The sequence below is a fragment of the Danio rerio genome, chromosome 15, assembly GCF_052040795.2.
Source record: "Danio rerio strain M-AB ecotype USA chromosome 15, GRCz13ab, whole genome shotgun sequence".
In the NCBI taxonomy this organism is placed as follows: domain Eukaryota; kingdom Metazoa; phylum Chordata; class Actinopteri; order Cypriniformes; family Danionidae; genus Danio; species Danio rerio.
The window spans coordinates 34,508,370-34,530,067 of record NC_141035.1 but is presented as its reverse complement, the minus strand read 5'-3'; the positions used below and the strand labels follow the sequence as shown (position 1 = coordinate 34,530,067).

General features: G+C 35.0%; 1 protein-coding gene across 1 annotated transcript in view; it reads right to left on the bottom strand.

Moving 5' to 3' along the window:
* Positions 1 to 21,698, bottom strand: part of b3glcta (beta 3-glucosyltransferase a) — a 150,684-nt gene that overhangs the window by 35,859 nt on the left and 93,127 nt on the right. Inside the window, exons 5-6 of the mRNA NM_001302251.1 lie at positions 3,506 to 3,582; positions 1,912 to 2,023 (exon numbers count right to left, since the gene is read on the bottom strand). Of these exons, the coding sequence (NP_001289180.1) occupies positions 1,912 to 2,023; positions 3,506 to 3,582 (189 nt within the window). The remainder of the gene's footprint in view (positions 1 to 1,911; positions 2,024 to 3,505; positions 3,583 to 21,698) is intronic.

Sequence of the window (21,698 nt, the reverse complement as noted above, 5' to 3'; positions counted from 1 at the left end):
TTAGAAGATACAGCATTTCAATGATTAGAAATGTTACTTTATGCTTAGATACATGAGGAGCAGGAACATATATCAAGTCTTCATTTGAATAACATTTAAAGAGTTCACACATAATTATTTATTTATTTATTTATTCATTTTCTTGTCGGCTTAGTCCCTTTATTAATCGGGGTCGCCACAGCGGAATGAACCGCCAACTTATCCAGCAAGTTTTTATACCCTTTCAGCCGCAAACCATCGCTGGGAAACATCCACACACAAATTCACACACACACTCATACACTACGGTCAATTTAGCCTACCCAATTCACCTGTACCGCATGTCTTTGGACTGTGGGGGAGACCGGAGCACCCGGAGGAAACCCACGCGAACGCATGGAGAACATGCAAACTCCACAGAGAAACGCCAACTGAGCCGACGCTCGAACCAGCGACTTTCTTGCTGTGAGGCGACAGCACTACCTACTGCGCCACTGCTTCACCCTTTATTTATTTATTTATTTATTTATTTAACCAACCAGGAATGTTCCATTGAGATACAATATCTTTTCTACCAGGGAGTCCAGGTCAAGAAAGGCAGCATAGGACAGAGTTACAAAACTACATATCACAACACAGACAGATAAAAATAGTATAAACCATAATTAATTGTTAACACGTGCACTGTTCTAAATTGACAGCCTTTAAAATATTTTTAAATATAGCAATAGATGGTACGGATTTCCTTTGTAGTTTATCTTGACCTCATTCCATACATAATGAGCATACCTAGGAAATGCAGTTTGACTGTCTGTGTGAAAAAAATGGCATCTTAACTAAGAGTATATCTGCTGATCAGGTATTGTAAGTATTTGAACGGTACTCCAACAAGTTATTAGATATAAACTGTGGTAATTTACCAACTAAAGCTTTAAAAATAAAAACTAAGGTATGTTGTTTTCTCCTTAACTGTTGAGCTCAAGTGGCTCTCAAGAGCTCTCCTGGGTTAGTTCTGGGCCTATTATAGATTACTGGAATTGCTATGACGGGATAGACCACTGACTGAAAGGCATATATTGCAGCCTAGAACTAAATGCTCATCTACTGTGCCAATTTGGTTTAGTCAGTGTGTTTTATCGCATGTTTTTGGAATAAAACACGGGAGAAATCCACGTGAGCACGGAGAGAACATGTAAACTCTGCATAGAAATGCCAACTGGCCCAGTGAGGTGGCACGAACCAGTTACCTTCCTGATGTGAGGCAGCAGTGCTAACCACTGAGCCACCGTGCCACTCTTTCCTGGATAATCTAGAAAAGAAGGGGAGGAGTAGGCGTGGATGGAGGCATTCTTCAAGACGAAGATAAGTAGGGTAAGAAACTCTTTATTATTTATAGTGTGTTTGGATTCATCTGATTGCTCAATCAAGTGATAGCTAATATGGGACTAGCCGTGGTCAATCATAGGATTCTCTCAATACTAGTTTACAAATAAAATTCACAAAATATACAGCTATAAATGAAGAGACTAATTATTCTGTTCTATTGGACAAAATGTTAATAGTTGCTTTATTCTATGTATTTCAATAAAAAAATTATATATTTTTTTAATGTTATTTAGAGCATTTTGCTGGCCAAAATAACACGTTCTTATATTCCACTAAATATTGTTCTAAAACATTGGTGTTATGTTGTGTAAAATTGATCATAATAGTACCTAAAACACATCATTTTGTCGTTTGAAGCCAAAAATGCTCGAAATTATCATCAGTAGTTTACAGATTAAAAAGAAATTATGTTGTACACATCATAAATACGAGAAACTGAGAATTTTTTATTTATTTTTGTAGCTTCATATAACAACATACAAATATGTTTTAACTGTACGTTTTATTTGGCTTTTGCTTATTTGAGAAATTGTGAAAACTTCTTACTTTTCTGCGGTCAAATTTTTTGAGTACTTCGTGAAGTTTTTGAAGTTTTACTCTTGTGTCCTCCTCCAGAAACATGATCCAAGATGAGTTCTTGCCAAACTGTGACGACAAGCTAAAGAGAAAGAATACATATACTGTATGCATTATTACCAATTTTAAAGAGACAAACCAGTTAGTAAGTTCATTCATACCAGTTATTAAAACCAAATACAATCAAGACACACTAGTGTCACTTTAAAACAAAATCTTATGATGTATTCAATCCAGAAACAAGACGATTATCAATGAGTCATTAAATACTTAACTGAAATTACTTGCTAAAGAGATAATTGTCTTTTAATCAGTGGATTTTAAGTAAATTTTGCCAAATGATATTGAAATTTGAAAGCACCAAACCAAACATGCCCATAATCCAACAAGCCCCGGCCCTTTTGAAAATATATCAAATAGTTACTACTGATTTGGACACGCCCCTTACTGCTGATTGGCTGCAAGTGTGTTTTGGGACTAGATTCGACACTGTGGTCAAAAGCGTTTTTCAAAACATTTTTAATGCACCTTTGAATCACTGAATCATTCACTTAGTTGAATCTTTTGATAGACTCATTCATTTAAGCATACAATACTTTGTCACTAAACAGGGGTGTCAAAACCCTGTTTAATGCCCTGCACAGTTCAGTTCCAACCCTGCTTCAACACACTTACATGTAGGTCTCAAACAAACCTGAAGAACTTAATTAGTAAGGTGTGTTTAATTAGGGTTGGATCTAAACTGTGTAGAGCTGCAGCCCTCTATGAACTGAGTTTGACACATGTGCACTAGAAGCTGATCTTGCTGTGGCTTTTGAAACTATTTAATTAAGTCAGGTTGAAAATTCTTGTTTAATTATTTACACATTAAAGTCAAGAGTCTTTGAAGAGGAGATTTAGCTCGAAGGAGATTTACAGTTAAAAGGCTATTTCTTGATTAGTAATATGAATTGCTAAGAACTTAATTTGAACAACCTTTTGACACTTTTCTCAATGTTTTTGAACCTTCAGACTCCAAACTCTTAATAGTTAATAGTTTAATTTTACACATTTACACATTAAAGTTAAAGGTCTTTAAAGAGGTGATTTAGCTTAGTTTTGCTTATAAATCTTATTAAAAAGTATTTTTTTTATTAAAAAATGTGAACAACATTTTAATAACATTTGACAACATTTGTTTGGCTTTTTTATTTTTAAAGACTCCAGACTTTTAATAGTTTATAGTTTGATGTTTACACATTCATGTAAAAAACAATTTAGCCTATTTGAGTATATCATTCTGTATATCAAATACAGTGAAAAGGCTTTCAAAACTGACATGTTATTGTCAACGTTTTGTTTTGAGTATCACCTGAAGCTTTTAAATTTTATAACAATAATAAATACAACATTTTCACCATACATCATATTAATAATTAAAGCTTAACACAGAATCACAGCTGCATTGCTATTGAGCACGATAGCAACTCCAAACACAGAGCACACGAAACCACACATCAATAACTTTCTGTGAAGTTTTCTCCATGCTGAACGTGTGCAATAATGTGTGTGTTTCCCGACTCACCGAGGCAGCAGAGGGAGAATGCTCCAGTCTCCTTCATTGTCTGACAGCGTATGCAGGAGCAGGATGACAGGAGGACTCTGAAAGACACAAACACTCTATTACAGCTACTGTCAGACCCAGAAAAATAAGAAGACACCACGAGAACTGCCAGCTATCAAGAGAGTTTATCTGATTTAAGAAAAGTTTACTTTAAGGGACACAGACAGCAGGCTGGATGGACTTTACAAAGAGAGCTGAACAGAGACTAGTTTAGGCCACAGAGAAACTAGATTATTTTAGTAAGAGAAAAAGCATGTAAAGACCCTAAATAAATGTTTGTTTATTTTTTCAAATTTTATCTATTTATATTTTTTTTTTACAAATAACTGATTTATTTATTCTTTTAACATTTTTGTTTTGTGTTCTGATCCTTTTGGACAAGAATTTGTGTACTTTATACTCCAAAACATTGTGTTGTCAAACTACCTATTTAAAATGAGCTTAAACAACTCAATTCTTGAGTTTTTTAGGGGAATAACTTAATTGTGTTATGTTCAATTCACTTAAATTAGTAAATACTAATAAGTTAACCTAATTGCTTTATGTTTCCCCAATAAAAATGATTTTTAGGAGTTTTACAGTGTATGTATTACCCTTAGGTGTCAAATATAAGTTTATAATTATTTAATGTAACATTGATGTCAAAACACTTTTGTAAAACACACATATACTTTTCTCCATGTCTCAAACACATTTGGATCTTTTCTGTTAACTATATATACTGTATTACGCTAATTAGCAATCCATTGTAGCATAAAACATTGATCGTATTTTCAACCTAAATTAAATGTTTCTGAAATTAAAATGAATTTGTTTTTGTTTGAAACTGTTCAGAATAATGTCAAAGACTATAGATTACACAAGACATGTCACTTGTATAGTTCTGAATGGGGAAAAAGGGAAATGGGAAATAAGCGAGGGAAATTGGAAATAATACAGGGGCACAGTGAATCAGTGAATCTCAGTGAATATTTGCTTCAAATACATAAGAAATGTGTTCAAATAAAGCTTGAAATCTCTTTTAAATAATCCAAGGGCACTTGAAAACAAAAGTTTTTTAAATTTTGTAATCTGTATGAAACGAACGCGATGTTCGTCTTGTCAAATGCACATCACATGACAGTAATCACTCAGACGCCCACAAATTTGTAAACAAAGAGTTGCTGTCATTTCTAGAGGAGATTCACCATCAAGACCATGTTGTGGTATACTTCAGAGGTGCAGTGCGATTAGACGATCATTACCCAGAGGATGATAATGGGTAGAATGGCCATTAAATGAGACTGGTGTTGTGATCTTTTTTTTTTTTTTTTCAAATCTACATGCGCATTAGCTCGGGCACCCTGAAAAAATGCTGATTTTGTTTGATTAGAATGTTTAGAAATGAAACCTATGAGGCGGTTGTTGTTTAATTGTATTGGTGGTTCCAAAAATGCAATGTAATTGTAAGCTTGGCAAAAAGTTTTGGAGAATTGATGTTTCCCCATTCAGACAGAATGGGCGAGCATATGGCCGGAGAAGCATATCAAAGATGGACCCTGAGTAAAATTACCTGCCTTAAAGGGACTTTGGTGATGATCAATTTTGGTGACTGAAACCCCGCCTTCTTGTGCAAGAGCTAATCACTGATTGCCATAGATTGAATATTCTCTAGTGGAGGGGCTCAGACCAGACAAGAGTTTTTGCAGATTATGTTTCATTCAAAAATTTAGAAATGAAACTAAAAAGACAGTTGCTATTTAATTTTATTGTTGATTTTTATATGAAATTTAATAGTAAGCTTGGCAAGCAATTTTGGAGAATTTGATGTTTCCCTATTCAAACAGAAAGGCCGAGCATACTGCCTGGGAGGCATTACAAATGGCCGCAGAGTGAAATGACTCATCTTTAAGGGGCTTTGGTAATATTTACAGTATGTTGTTTGACTGTTTTGCAATAAAATTTCAGGTTAACTACAGTATGTCTGTATATAATAGGTTATTTGATTATAACAATTTGATTTTAATGCAATAATGTGCACTATTTGTAAATTCGCAGCCATTTTAGAGTATTAAAGTCTTAGATGTTTTTTTTATCATGTTTTCGCTAAAAGTGCTTAATTTATGAATTATATAAAGTTTTTGCAGAGTTCACCAAACTTGCACCATTGCCTGCTCAGTAGCGCCCCCTAAATTAATTTAACTGTTTTGTTAGAAAAAAATATTTAGGTTATATAAACTTAATTTGATTTTTTTTTCTAACCATGAGTTCAGTTACATTTTATGAAAGTGGTAAATGTAGTCAACAAAAATTCTAAAAAGAAATCTGAAACACATGCAGAGACTATTTGATAGTTCGATAGTTTGATTTGAGTTCAGATGCAAAAACCTGTAAGTGCCATCTGAATTTTTCTCCTAAAATTAGCATTTTTCTTAGGTTGCTATGTATAAGTAGAGTAATTTCTCTTTATTGTCAAATAATATGATATCTTCATTGCCTTTAATGTGAAATCAGTGAACACAAATATAGGAGTCTTGGAAAATGCTAATTTTTTAAGAACATTTCAGATAGAGGATTTATTTAATAAAAAAAAATGCTGAATTTTGAAAACAATAAACATATTTTTGCTTAAGGTTTGAGAGTAACATCTAATATTAACTGCAAGATGCTCTTCTACTTTATTTTATGCTTTTTAATCACAAAAAAAAATACACAAAGTGTCGTTAAAGCCTTTTTCTAACACATTTTGCAGTTGAACTTGCTGCACTTAATGACAGGAATCAACTGTAGAAAATGCTGTAATTACATAATTATATCATCAACCAGCAGAAAAGCATAACCTTCAGCTATAAAAGAAAAAAAAAAAATCAACTTCTCTTCAGCACCAACATTTTTTAGCATCAAGCAATCCACATTAGTGAGTGTAATTGGAGTGGCAATGAATGATACGAGAGTGCTAATGTTTAGTCCTCAAAATATTCACAAATGTGCTAGTAAAACTTTGTCCTTATCTCCAAAGAAGCATGAATGACTTAATATAGATCTGAGGGCTTTGTGACACCCACCGTCTGTCTTTATACAGCTCATCAGGATGTGAACAGAGTAAAAAAGATTGTGATTATGCTGTGACTCAAGATGGAGGTCGACGTGACCTCGCTCTGTTATGTTACCCCAGATATGACTGCATTTGCACATTCACATGTTGGAGGAAATAAACAGCAACCTTTGATGCGTCTGATCTGTCTGTTCTCTGTCAGGGGTACACACATGATGGTATAACATTTTTACTATTGTGATAATTGCTTCCACACAAATCATTCATGTTGTCCCAACACAAATCGATTAAGGTAACTTAACAAATTTAAGTGGTTTGAGCATAAGACAATTAAGCTGTCCTAAAAGAATCTTAAGAATTGTGTTTTCAGCTCAAGTATTTTGAACAAGCAGCAAAAATATTTAAGTGTGGTATTGTTGTAATATTTAAGTATGGTATTGTTACACAATTGACAAAAAAGCTTACTTTACAGGTGCAGAGTGTCAGTTGTTGATTCTTCTCAAGCATACAATACCATAATATGTTTGCTGATATTTAAGAAACATGCTAGGTGAACATTCTTGTTGTTATCTGAAAAACTGTGCTAACGTCAGATATTCTGCTTTGAAAATGTGCATTATGTGCAGGAACATCTGACTTTGTTTTGGTCATTTAACCCACCCAATGCCAGTTTAGCCAATTGTATTTCAGCACCCAATCATCCCTATCCCTTTCACCGTCTCTCCACTTCACCTATAGCTGGTGTGTGGTGAGTGCACTGGCGCAGTTGTCCTGCGGCTGCCATCACATCATCCATGTGGATTCTGCACACTGGTGGTGGTGTGGATAGACCCCCCCTCATGATTGTGAAGCACTATGAGTGCATCATGGCCATACACGATAAATGCGCTTTATAAATACACACAATACATTACATTTAGGACCATGAAGTGTTCACAAGCTGACACAAAATGCTAAATACACAGTTTACTCATTCAGCTCCACCCCAAAGAGGGATAAAGTATGTTTAAATGTATCTTTTGTTAGTTTAATGTGTATATTGTGAACATATATTATAAACACATGCTGAGTATAAGAGTTTAATCCATGTTTTATGCATCAAGTCATATGCTCAGCTCTTACTGTGAATTTTCTTGAGTGAAAAGACACCAAAAAACTTTATAAAGCTAATCTGATTATGCGGTTTATTAACTGAGTTAAGTTGATTATTTATTGCTTGTGTTTTTGTATATGTTAAAGCATTAAATGCATCTCTGTCAGTCGACGGTTCCATTTAGTCAAAATCAGGCTTGTCATTCTAGGGGTCGGTTCTGTGTTTATAAAAGAGCTTATAAACCATTTCTAGAGAGATTAATTTTAATACAAACTAGGTAGATATCAAAAACAGAATTATAAACTAGACACGTTCAAATAAATCAATAATTAATTATTTCATTCATTCATATTTTTTTCAGCTTAGTCCCTTTAGTGTGGTTTAGTGCACAGCGGAATGAACCATCAACTTTTCCAGCATATGTTTTACGCAGCGGATGCCCTTCCAGCTGCAACCCATCACTGGGAAACATCCATACTCACTCATTCACACACATACACTACAGACAATTTAGCTGACCCAATTCACCAATAGTGCATGTCTTTTGACTGTGGGGGAAACCGGAGCACCCGGAGAAACCCACGCAAACACGGGGAGAACATGCAAACTCCACATAGAAACACCAACTGACCCAGCGGAGGCTTGAACCAGTGACCTTCTTGCTGTGAAGTGATAGTGCTACCCACTGCACCACTGTGATGCCCTCAAATAAACAATTCTTCCAAAAAAATAAAAATACAGTATTTTGAAGTACCCACAATAGCAATCTCATACATTTTCATTTTCACCATATTTTATTGGTCTCTGCAGGTTTCTTCAAATCAAATTTAAGACTTTAAGACCACTATGAAAGAAATTTTGGACTTATACAGGGCTTAACACTAAGTAATCTTTCTAATGGCCTGGCTACTTCTATAAATAGTCTTTGTATTAATGGAAGATCATGTAAAGTTACAGTATGTGTTGCTTTTTGTTTTCTTTACCTGATTAGGCAAGTTAATTAGGAGAATTTGTTGTAAAAATGTCAAAAAACTGTTGTAAATTGTTTCTCTTTGCAATAAAAAAAAGTTTTGAGATGGATTGTAGGTGATTGGGTGTTGGTCAGACTGGGTATCTTTACATGGAGATAGGGAAATTAAGAACTGTTTAAAATTATTTAAGACCTACAACACAATATTTCAGTGAATTTAAGACTTTTTAACTCTAGAACTGCCGGAGGTTGCTGTATCCGCTAGTTAAGTGTGACGTCACGCTAAGTGGCTTCCGGGTCCAGACGCTCTATCAAACTGTATGGGGACACTCATGAAATGGTAATAATAAACATTTACTAAGCAATTTAATACAAAATATCCAGGCCTAATATCTGATGGCCCAAAAGTGATAATTTTTTTTATAAATTGTTAAAATTTTGGTATTTGTGATGCAGCAAGCCCAGAGATTGTTGTGTACAGTATGACTTCATATAAAATTCACTTAAATGTGTGATATGAATAAAAAGTGATCATAAACAAACATTTTCTCAATTCAAATGAGTGGAGGCTTAGACTGGGAAACAGTATTACATACGTCACCAACACGTCATCAATTAACAAGCAGATACCTAAAATCGCCAGTGCTGGGTAAATTTTACCCAGCACAAATTTTGTTTAGAAATTTCCGAAAGAAAAATAAACATACTATTTCACTGTTTTTCACCAATGTTAACAAAAAGTGTCTAGACTCATGAAATGATTATTTCATCAGTAGGTAAAAATATCTAAATTTGAGCCATCATACTCTGATGCATAACTTATCTCTCCTGACTCTCTATCATTAATTGCATTTTGTGTATTTAATAGCTCTACAAATCACCTTCTTTTAGTCATTGTGACTTTATTCAATCATTATAACCACTAATTCAGTGAGTGAAATTGAAAGTAAAAGTCATTGGTGAGTAATTTCAAACATAAGCAGTGTATAAATACAAGCAATTTTATAGTGGGTAAATTTGAACTTGTACTGTACCCTATATGTATAAATGTCCCAGTTTTTATCTATTTTTATCTAAACAACTTTTAATATCTGGGAATTGAAATAAAAAAGGCAATTTTAGTAAAAGTCAATGACTAGAATGTTTTATAGGCTTGAACGTTTTATTGAAGGTCTGTTTTGTACATTTGAATAAAAGTGATGGGTAAAATAGACCCCATTGCTGTTCTAGTGTTAAGGCATAAAATTTTGTTTTTGAAGACCTGCGACCCTCTGATACTGAACAGATGTCTAATCATGGGAAGAAACTGGGAAAAAACACACAAACCCTTGAGCATAGCAAGTGTCTTTTCAACTTTTAGTTTAACCTCACTGTTTTAAACTGTTGTATTTTACCACCAAAAAAGTTCCCTTTTCATCGACCTGTTCAGCAGTTAACTTTTCAGCTAGTCAATATGACATTTTTTTTTTCTTTCTGGAAAAATTATATTAATCTAAAATGGTTATAAAAATGTTTTAAATGTCAGACATAAGGTGAACTGTTGCCTGCTGGTTATCTAAAAACTAAACCGATAGCTTAAATAAACAATTACTACACTAATGGTTTGGTGTGATGTTTTTGACTAGTGCAAATAAGAAGCTAATGGTCAAAGTAATTATTAAGCTAATATTGTATAACTGTATTATGTCGTAAAATACACAAGCTGGCAGCTAGCCTTTAAACAGTATTTTAAAACGCCACATGTCAGGTCAAACTAATACAAATCATTATGAGGTTTTATATCAGTTGTGAGGTCAGCTCGACTTTGCTAATATTCTCTGGTTATCTGGCCTGATTTCCATAGAGACTGGGACAAACTTATTATACTGCACTGCCTTGCTAAAGAGTTCTTGCTCCAAACACTGAGGCGAATCAGTGTAATTAATTAGAGCAAATTTGAGTTAATGGATGAAACTAATTACAGCATGCTTGTTGCCTGTAATGAATTAACCAGTTGATTTCTGCAATTACAGAACTTTCCCACTACTTCTTTTATTAAGGGCTAAATCATGAGTATACATTGTGACTGATTAAATACTTAATATTTAATAAATGAATGTCCACGCACTTAAAAAAACTAATTACTACTTCACATTTTCCACAAAAGACAGATTTGACAATATCTGTATCACTCGGTATTCATTTATTCACAGATTTATTGTTATGTGTATCAGTTCATCCACAGTTTTTTATATTATTATCTTATATATACACACATAAAAACATAACTTATAAAACAAATTTTAAATATAGGGCCCTATCATACACCCAGTGCAATAAGACGCAATGCATGTTTGGTGCGATTTGTTGTTAATTTCCGACCAGCGTTTATTTTCACGTTTTGCACCTTGTTGTTTAAATAGCAAATTCATTTGCGCCACTTTGTGGACTTATGTGTGTTCTGGTCTAAAAAGGTGTTTTAAGGCACATTTTTGGCTTTTTCAGTTTAGTAATGACAATTTGCATTAGTATAATCTTATTATTATTAGCAGTATTATTTATTATATGCATATTTATATTTGTTTTAATAAAAACAAGTTTAGAATTGTCCACCTGTTGGGATTTGGAGACATATGTATCACCGTATGGGGCATAAGAATAGGACGTGTGTTTGGATATAACTCATCTTTCTGAGCACACTTCGTTATTATTGTTCATTTATTTGTTTGCTGGAAATTAGAACTGAATTTGGAAATAGTTTAGAAACAAATCTTTGCACGTAAACAAAATAAAATATGAAGGCTAATGGATGTCTTTAGTAGAGTGTACACAACACCGCTTCCTTATCCATGAAAACAAAGGAGTAAAGAGTAAAAGTAAAGAGAAAGTAAAGAGGCCGAATATAGGAGGCTCATTCTTTATCCTTGCGCTGCAGATGGTCTGTTTAACTGTTTTCTTCCTAGTGAAGCATTCGTTTTTTTCACTTACAAGATCTGTTATGTAAATAGTAATCGCACCATGGCATGACTGAACTGAATCTTAAAGGGAATGAAACTTTGATTGGTTTAATGCATGTTATGCTCAAAAAACACCCATAACTCATTACGAGAATAAGCACAACCCTGTTAGACCATGCGCCACAGCGCAGAGTAGGACTGCGATTAATCGAAATTGAATAGCAATTTGAAACATTGCAATTAGCTAATCGCAAGAGGCTGTGATATGAAATATATACAGTTGAAGTCGGAATTATTAGCCCCCCTTTGATTATTTCTTCTTCTGGAGAAAGTCTTATTGGTTTTATTTCAGCTAGAATAAAAGCAGTTTTTTTTTAAGGTCAACATTTTAAGGTTAAAATTCTTAGTGCCTTTAAGCTATATATATTTTTTTCGATAGTCTTGTCATGAAATCAAATTGCAAGTAAAAACAGGTTGATTTATTGTAATCAAACAGAGCTCAACAGCAGACACATCTGGCCACGGCCCTTAGCTGCGCAGTGTGTGTGCACGGTAAAGTATGTTTGTGATCTCACAAGGCCCAGAAGTATTTTTTTGTAGTCCCCAAAATTTGTTCATTGTAGGCTTTGCTAAGCTGACTCTGTTATAACCAAGGTCTCTCTTTGCATTGAACTTTGAGCTTTTTACGTTCAGAGATGTTGTTTATGTTCGCACAGCTACATTACACATCAACTAAAGTTTAAAATAGGATATCGTAGAGGACCACCCCTTTAAGCAATGTGTAAGCGTTTGAACCTGCATAGGCGCTTGACTAACGCGTTCTGCACTGGACTTTAGACCTGCTTTTAGTTGGTCAATGGCGCAGTCTATTTCAGTTCCTCAAAATAGTAACGTGCCAACAATGCGCCTTAACACACCTCCTTTATAGACTAGCACACCCATGAGTCTACAAAGTGATGGAAATGGATTTTCTATTGAAACAACATGGTGCAAAAATAAAATTAGCATTGTGCTGGTCTGAAAATAGCAACAAATCGTGCCATACAGGTCTTGTGCCTTTTTGCGCCGGGTGTGTGAAAGGGTCCTAAAACCGAATGTTGAATTAAATGCTAAACAAAAAAATTTGGAAAATGTGTTAAAAATCTATTTCGATAGTGAACTAATAATTTCGCCTTCAATTACTTAAAATAAAATCTGAAAAGATTTACAAAGCAACATCTATATCCAGAAAATTAAAAAATGAGTAATGCTCATGATAAAAAGACAGATAACCAAATAAAAAAACACCATAAACATGTCAGTTAAACTGTTCAGGTCAGCACAAACGTCAACGGAAAAAAGAAAGTCTGTATCAAAAACTATAGGCTTCAGTATCTTCTCTCCAGGCTTCAGTCATGAATACTTCAATGTTTACAGACTGTTGCTCTTATTGAATTTATTCTCTCCTACTGTTCAGCTGCTTTGGCCCTCCAGCGGCGAAACAAACATCCCACAGCGTTCGCAAGCCAGCCGTCACTGCAGGTTGTGAATATGAGCATGCAAGCAGTGTTCTGCAGCGGTGTATACAGTACAACACAGCACATAAAAATGATCAATCTGAAGTCTAATTTCCAGTGACAGTCCTGGGGCTGTCAGGGTTCAGAGAGACAGAGAGGGTGATGCATGAGCATTACTGAGGGACGGATAAATGTTAGGCCTCGCGAGTCCAAATAAAGAGATACAAATTGCTCTTTAAAAGTAGAATTATACATCAGTGCTTGAAGTCGACTGTCTTGTGTCTCAGACTAGTGCTGACATCTTGTGGCAATGCATAAAAGCAGCTAAACATGTTTTTTTTTTGGTTTGTTCTGCACACATATGAAAGTGCTAGGCTGTGTTTTTTTAGGTTAAATGTATCAGTTTTATTTACAGAATCATTTGATTTCTCTCTTGTTTTATTCAATCTGTATTTACATGAGCCTTTTTTGGCTTATACTATAAAAGTCGAAGGGGTCTACACAAATAAAAACCCATTGAATGAACTCAATTTAAATGAGGGCAGGATTTCCATCCAATAAATGTGTTAAGCACCAACTTAAAAAACAACTATTTACACAAATAAATACAAATGAGTTAGTCAAACATAATTTTATCAAATAAAAGTTTATATACATTTGTATTTTTATTTAACTTAAACTCAAAGGTCTGATAATGTCATGTATGTCTATTATATGTCGTACATTTTGAGGTACAGTATCTTAGTTTTATTTGAAGTTACCTTGAATCAACTAAAGGAGCCATTTTTAAGCCCATTTCATGAGTTTTACAGTTGATTGAGACTGATCTCAGAAGTAATTTTAGGACAGTTATTGCTCTCTGAGCAAAGCAACAAACTGCATTTTAACTGCCAACACCCAAAACATGGTTGCTTCTGCAAGGTGGTAATCTCAAAACTCAAAGCTTTACTAAAGTGGATTAAACTCTAACTAGTCTTTCTATTAAAGCTTCTATTCTAGTCTTTTCTAACTTCAAACACCTAAGATAACTTTTATTGTCAAGAATTCCCTCTCTAAATGTATTCCCACGCAAGCATGTTGGGAACTACAAATCCCCTAACCAGTGAGTTGGACCAACACAATTCCTTCATGTTGTCCCAACACAAAACGATTAAGTTAACTTAATGCTGGCCAAACAAATGACAAGAATTGTGTTGTTTCAGCTTATTTTAAACCTGTAGTTTGAACAAGCAGCTGTAATCATTTTTTAAGTGTAATATTGTGTTACAATATAAACAAAATAAAATCATATCAAATTTTAACTTAGAAACTTAAAAACTTTACATTTAATGTTAAGGAAAAGTACATAAATTAAGTTTTTTTTGTTTTAATGTGTTTTAATTGACATGATTTTGTGTTTCATAAACAAAATGTTATTCATTTATTCATTTATTTTCTTGTCTGCTTAGTCCCTTTATTACTCTAGGGTCGCAACAGGGGAATAAACCGCCAACTTATCCAGAATATGTTTTATGCAGTGGATGCCCTTCCAGCTGCAACCCATCACTGGAAAACATCCATATACACTTATTTAAACACATACACTATGAACAACTCCACACAGAAATGCCAACTGACCAAGCCGGGGCTCGAATCAGCGACCTTCTTGCTGTGAGGCGATTGTTCTACCTACTCTGCCATCGTGCTGCCCCATTATTCATTTAATGAAACTTTTTTCAAGTGTTCACACTTATCTGATGATTGATTATAAAACTTGTTTGGCATGCTGCCCTGGGAGAGAGCCTTGAACTCATAAAATTCTCAAGCCCGGCTCCCTCTCGTTGCAAGGCGAGTGGGGAGTTTGAGCTCAGGTAGAACTTGGGAACTCCCCTGCTAGAGTAATGAACAAACAGTGATGGCTCTTAAGAGATAACTACTCTCAGTGCATGTCTATGATGCTGATTTGGATTAGTCAATTAAAATAAGTTGCATATTTTTTGGATGGTGGAAGGAAACCTGGGGACCGGGGGGAAACCCACGCGGGCACGAGGAAAACGTGCAAACTCCGCACAGAAACGTCGGCTGGCTTGGTAATTACCAGAACCCAAAGACATTCTTGCTGTGAGGCAACAGTGCTAACCACTGGGCCACGGGTGCCACCCATCTAGAAAAGGAGGAGAAGTAGGGGTGGAAGGGGGAATTCTTCAAAATGACGATGACTGTGGTATGAAACCTACGGTATTTATAGTGGCTTAGGAATCGCCTTATTGGTGAATGATAAATTGGATAATGCAGGACTAGCAGCAAGCAATCTTAAGCATGTGATCCTCTTGAAATTAGTTCATAAATAAACTTCACTTAAATAGATAGAAAGTATTATGAAAAAAGATGTAAACATTTATTTGTGCTTGTAATATACAATCTATTTGTTTGCAAATTATATAAGTTGTTATTATACAACTTATATAATACAAATGAGGTGGCGTAGTGGCGCAGTGGGTAGAACGATCGCCTCACAGCAAGAAGGTCAATGGTTCGGGCCCCGGCTGGAAAAGTTGGCATTTCTGTGTGGAGTTTGCATGTTCTCCCCGTGTTCACGTAGGTTTCCTCCGGGTGCTCTGGTTTCCCCCACAAGTCCAAGGACATGTGGTACTGGTGAATTGGGTAAGCTAAATTGTCCATAGTGTATGAGTGTTAATGAATGTGTTTGGATGTTTCCCATTGATGGGTTGCAGCTGAATTAATAAAGGGTCTAAGCTGAAAAGAAAATTAATGTATGAATGATAATATAAATAAAAAAAATGCTACAATATAAATATAATATAAATAAATGCAGAAAAAATATTTAGTAATCTAACATAATAATTTGGTCCTTTAAATCAAATTAAAATATTAATGCATTATATGATAATCACATTTAGAATATTATAAAGAAATTATATTTAGATATTTAAATAACAAATAAATAATACACTGAAGGATATATTGTATAAGATTTTAAAAAAAATTAAAAATATATCCTGCAGGTTTTACCAAGTCAAATTTAGACCTTTTTTTTTAGATCATTATGACCAACAGTTATGACTTTTACATGGCAGAACGATAAGGAGTTTTTGTAATGGCCAGTGAAAAATTTTTGGCCCATTAAAATAAAAAAAATCAGATTTTTCTTAGCTACATATTTTGTGTCTAAAAATGTGACACATAAAATGTGTCAAAACAAGCAATCTCTAGTTATATAAATATTTTTAGCATAACTTTTCTTTAAAAAAAGTTTTTAAAACTATGATAAACCGAATTTATACAAAACATAAAATTATGTAAAAGAGATATTTTAAACAAATGTTATTGTAAGGATGTAGGGAAGGTAATTTAACCATATTGGTAAATAATCAATTTGACTTTTGTTAGATGTTTCTTTAGAAAGATTGTTGGTTGTAGTACAGAGACCCGGGGTGGACTTGATGGTGAGGAAAAAAATTGGTGGAAGAAAAAAAAAAAATTGGTGGGAAAAAAAAAGAGTGCGAGGAAAACATATTTTTAAGTTTTTTTTTTTTTACGTTTCCTTGCAAAGATGTTTTGCATTATCTTGCAAAACTGTTTCTCCACAAACACACTACTGTTTACTTCATTCATGTAAACCCTCATGTTTTTGCTGAAATTTTCCCCTATTTTTCTCCCACCCAGTTTTTTTTTTTTTCTTTCATGAATTTTTTTCTCCACCATCACTTCCGGGTCTCCGTAGTTGTAGTGATTGGGCAGCTTTACATGGACAGAGCCAAAATCCTGTTTTAATAAATATTTAAATACTTAAGAAATACAACATATTTCTGTGAATTTAAGACCTTTTAAAGCCCAACTTTTTTAAACTGACTCAACCTCATTTAAAAATCTCTCTCTCTATATATTTATGTACATATGCATAAGATCTTGAAAATGAAAGTTGGAACAGCATTCAATTACATATTTAATCAAACGTTTTTGCATCCTTGCCTATGCACAAAGGCCGTCTGTTTCAGTAGATTTCTTGAATATCTGAACTGGCTCTGAAAAAGGAGATCTGCCTGGTCATTGCATTAGGAAACAAATATGACAAGACTTCGAAAAGAATTCATGGATCTGTGATTTTAAAGATTTACAACAGCAGGAACAATGTCCTGATTTGACAGAAATTTGCAATACAACTACTGATGCATTATTACACATTTAAAAGTATAGTTGCCCCAAAAAACAAAATACTGGCGTCATTTATTGACCCTTACTTGTTTCAAACCTTTTTCTATACTTGTTTTAAACCTTATGATTTCTTGAAAGGGATCATGATTTGCAATTTTAAAATTACGTTTTATACTAATAATGTTATCAAGACTTTTACATCCAAAACTGTTATTTAGAAGGAATATTTTCTCTCCTGTTATAACTCCCTGATCTGGACACACCTTTTGAAATGACGTGGCAGATTTTAAGACTCAGAAGTAAATGCCAACTATGACTGGCTAAAGGCCAGGATACACAAAGCCGATGGTTGGCCATCAGTCAGTGCTGTTCTGGCTAGTTAGTTTGGTGTGTCAGATTATGTCAGATCTGGACTCATCAGATCGAGTTGGCCCAATTCATCATATAGAATCGACGTCTGCTGAAGAAAGTACTCTGAATGGTTATTCGGCAAGTAAACAAATCATGTCAAAAATGAACATAAGAAAGATGACTGTTATTTTGCTAAATTTCTCAAATATTTGCAAACAATATGGATTAGATGTTCAGACTGCAAGAAATCCCCGGCAACAGTTTTGCATATTTCAATGCTTTGCTTTATTTATTCTGGAGCAAGATTAGAAATGATAGCTCCAGCAATGTAAACTTTTGCATACATGTTTGACAGCCTAAGGAGCCGCTCGCATATCTTATTTAAAAGCATGTGGAAAGCGCGAGTGTGTCGCTTCCTTCACCGTTTTCAATGAGCTTTGCACAATCATTTTCCTAGAGGATGACAAGCTGACAAAATATTGCTGCAGCTCTGATACAAGTTTTATTTATGGAGACAATTAAAAAGCACTGCAGTGTTTGCTGTGGTTCTCTGAATTAGTCTGACGAAATGTGAATATTTCATGCAAAGGATAAAGCTGATCAGTCAGTTATTATAACGTGACGTGACTTCATTGTAAAAACGAATGTTGCAAGCAAAGACATACTATGGGCCCTATCATACACACAGACCAATAGGTGCACATATGAGCGCAAATGCATTTGCTGTTTAAACAGCGTTGTGCAAAATGTCAAAACGACTAATAATTAAAATATTAAGGATATATATATATATTGGATGCAATAAGGATATTTAAAGAATATAAAAATAAAGGATTGAAATATTGCAAAAATTATTATTTTCTAGCCTACATAAATATAAAAACCATACTTTCATGCCTTCTACATCTTGGGGAGCTTTTTCAGTTTATTCATAGCAATTTGCTTTTGTATAATGTTATTATTATTAGAAGTATTATTTATTATGAGTATATTTATATTTGTTTTATTAAAAACAAGCTTAGATTTTCCCACCTGTCAGGTTTCAGACCATATTGGGCACAGCTTGTGTTTTAGGATATAACTCTGTTTTTTGAACACACTTTGTTATTATTGTTCATTTATTTGTTTGCTGGAAATTAGAACTGAACCTAGAAATAGTTTTGAAACAAATCGTTGAGCTTAACAAATAAAATTAATTATGTAGGCTAATAGATGTCTGTGCGCACAACACGATTCCCTATCCATGAGAGTGAAAGCGAAAGTAAATAATGTGGAGGCTCATTTCTCATTCTTGCGCTGTAGATGCTCTGTTTAACTGTTTTCTTGCTTGTGAAACGCTCAGTTTTTTCACTTACAAAGTTGTGATGTAAATAGCAAATGTGCCATGGCGTGACGCAACTGACTCTTAATGGGAATGGGAGATGACACTCTGATTGGTTTATTCTCAAAATACACCTATAACTCATTAAGAGAATAAGCTCAACCCTGTAAGACCATGTGCCACGGCATTTTTCTGTCCTTATAATAGCAAAAGTGGATTCAGACACTCCCTTAATGCATTTGCACCCTGCGCTTTGTACTTTGCACATGGATTGTCAAAATAGAGCCCTATTACATTACATTACATTACATATTAAAAGCATCATACTTTACCACTGATCTTGAAAATAAAATAACTAGTTCAGAGTTAGATCAGTGTTGTAAGGACACATTGTCAACATTAGGATCAGAAAGAAAGCAATGCAAATAATTGAAATACTTGAAACATGGAAGTGCAGTGTCTTGTTCTCTTTGGTAGTTGCATAGACCTGCATTTCGACTCCTTCGTTATTTATTTACCTCATGCAGTGTGAATCAGTGGGTGGAGCTAAGCAGTCAAATGCAGTGGGTGTGGTCTTCTTCAGTGAAGGTGGGCTTTAGTCACACCATTACATAATAAAGAGGCACATTCCACAACCTGCTGTTTGACAGATTGGTTCTGATATATGAGCTGTTTTTAGATTAATGAGAAAACCGAATAATTGAATAATACAATGACCTCTTACATGTCAAAAGATAATTATTTTAATTTCTCAGTCCCTGACCATTTTAAAGAGCATCACAACACTCAAACAAGTCGACAGCACTGTATGTTTTTCCTACTTCATTTGTGTTCATGAAGCGTTGCTAATAAGCATCTAATCCGATAATAGGATATGAAAGATTAAAGAAATCAAAACAACTTATTTGGTGCAATATAAATCAGTCATAATTAACAAGGAAGCTGTAGAACATCCAGCTTTGAAAGGTGGTTCTGGGAAAAAGAAGCACTTGAGAATAAAAGAAAGGAAGCCGACGGGATGTAGTGCAGGATAAGAGTGCTTTCTTAATCTGGTTTTGATTGGATCGGAGGGTGACAGCTCAGTGAACTGCTGCCGATCTCTGAGGTTATTGCGGTTTGGCACTTCAGATTTTCAGAACAAGCAGTCAGAAGGAGTTTGTCTACAAAAGTGCTAAACTATCAGGTGAGGTTGTTTGGGGCTGGGGAAAAAATAGATTGCATTACATGTTGGCTCAGAGAGGACGGTCTCCATGCTGAGAAGTAAATGGAGCGCACTATCAAGGGTGGAATATAGAAGATGAAACCAACAGTTTCTCTCAGGCTTTTAACATTTGAAATGTCAATCCTACTACTTTACTTACTGGAAATGTCACTTTGTGATATGGCCTTGCCTCTTCTCAATGGAGAATTTTCAATAAGACATGCTATAAAAACGTTGCCAGATTAAATGCAAGAAAACGGTTATTAAACTCGAACCAACTCAGGCCTCATGGAGATGGCAAAAGATTTAAATCAATGCCCAAGTTTAAAATAGTTTCGGCCTTTTTGTCCACTTGACGCTGGAATTTTTTACACTGGCATTGGTGTCTTGACATTAAGTTTTTTGTTACAGATCTTAAAACACTGCCCGGTGCGTAGATGTTGAGGCAAAACATTACTTTTTGGCATTCCATGTGGAGTTCCATGTTCCACTATGGAGTTCTATGTGGACGCAGACATTTTTTGGAAACAATATGTGTATGGAAGCAAAACCTTTAGAATCCACAAAAGAAAAACAAAAACAAAAACATTATAATTTCCATTTGGATAGCCTTAGGCAACTCTAAAGGGCGTCGCATACTGGATGCGCCACTCAGTGCCGTGGACACAGCACACACATGGCAGTTGAACGTTTCGCACATCAGACCCACACATCTGAATGTTATTTAATATGAAACTATTCAGTTGTCGCTCTGTGGCGTGGCAGAAATATGAACAGCGTCCCAAGTTGTAGCTGGGCGCCATGGACAGGCGCGACTTGCAGCACTAGTGTGCACACCCTAATAGAAATCTATGTTTAGAAGCCTTACCACGCATGTCACTGCGTGGTGAGGCGTGTCGCGGAGCGGTGCATCCGGTGTGCGACCCCCTTAAGCCTACATCAAGAGTAATAGAGTAATAAAGTGAATCAAAAAACACACATTCAACCATTGGCTAAGAGGTCTGTGTAACTTAATATTGTACAAATATCCCAAAAATCATTTGTAAAAAATAAATAAATTAAAGGACTATTAAATGGTATCAAATTAGCAATTGGTTGATTCTTCTCTATCTCTCTTTTTTTTTTTTTTTTTTTTTTGCTGCTTAACATTAATAATCCAAAATAATTTTACAAGTCAGATTTATTAATCAAACAAAAATTGGCACACTGCCACTTTAGCTCTCACAAAAAAGTTTCAAGAGTTCACACTTAGCTGATGATTGGTAATAAAGCTAGTTTGGCATGCTGTCCTGGGAGAGAGCCCTGAGCTTGTAAGATCCTCGAGCCCGGGGCTCCCTCCCATTTGCAGGGCGAGAGGGGAGTTTGAGCTCAGGTAGATCTCGAGAAACCACCCTGATTTGGTTAAGTCAATTTACTTATGTCTCATGTTTTAGACTGTGGGAGGAAACCGGAGGACCCGGGGAAAACCCACGCGAGCACGGGGAGAACATAAACTCCGCACAGAAATGCCAACTGGCTGGGTAGAAACTCAAACGGGAGGCATTCTTGCTGTGAGGCCACAGTGCTAGCCACTGGGCCGCCGTGCTGCCCTATAGAG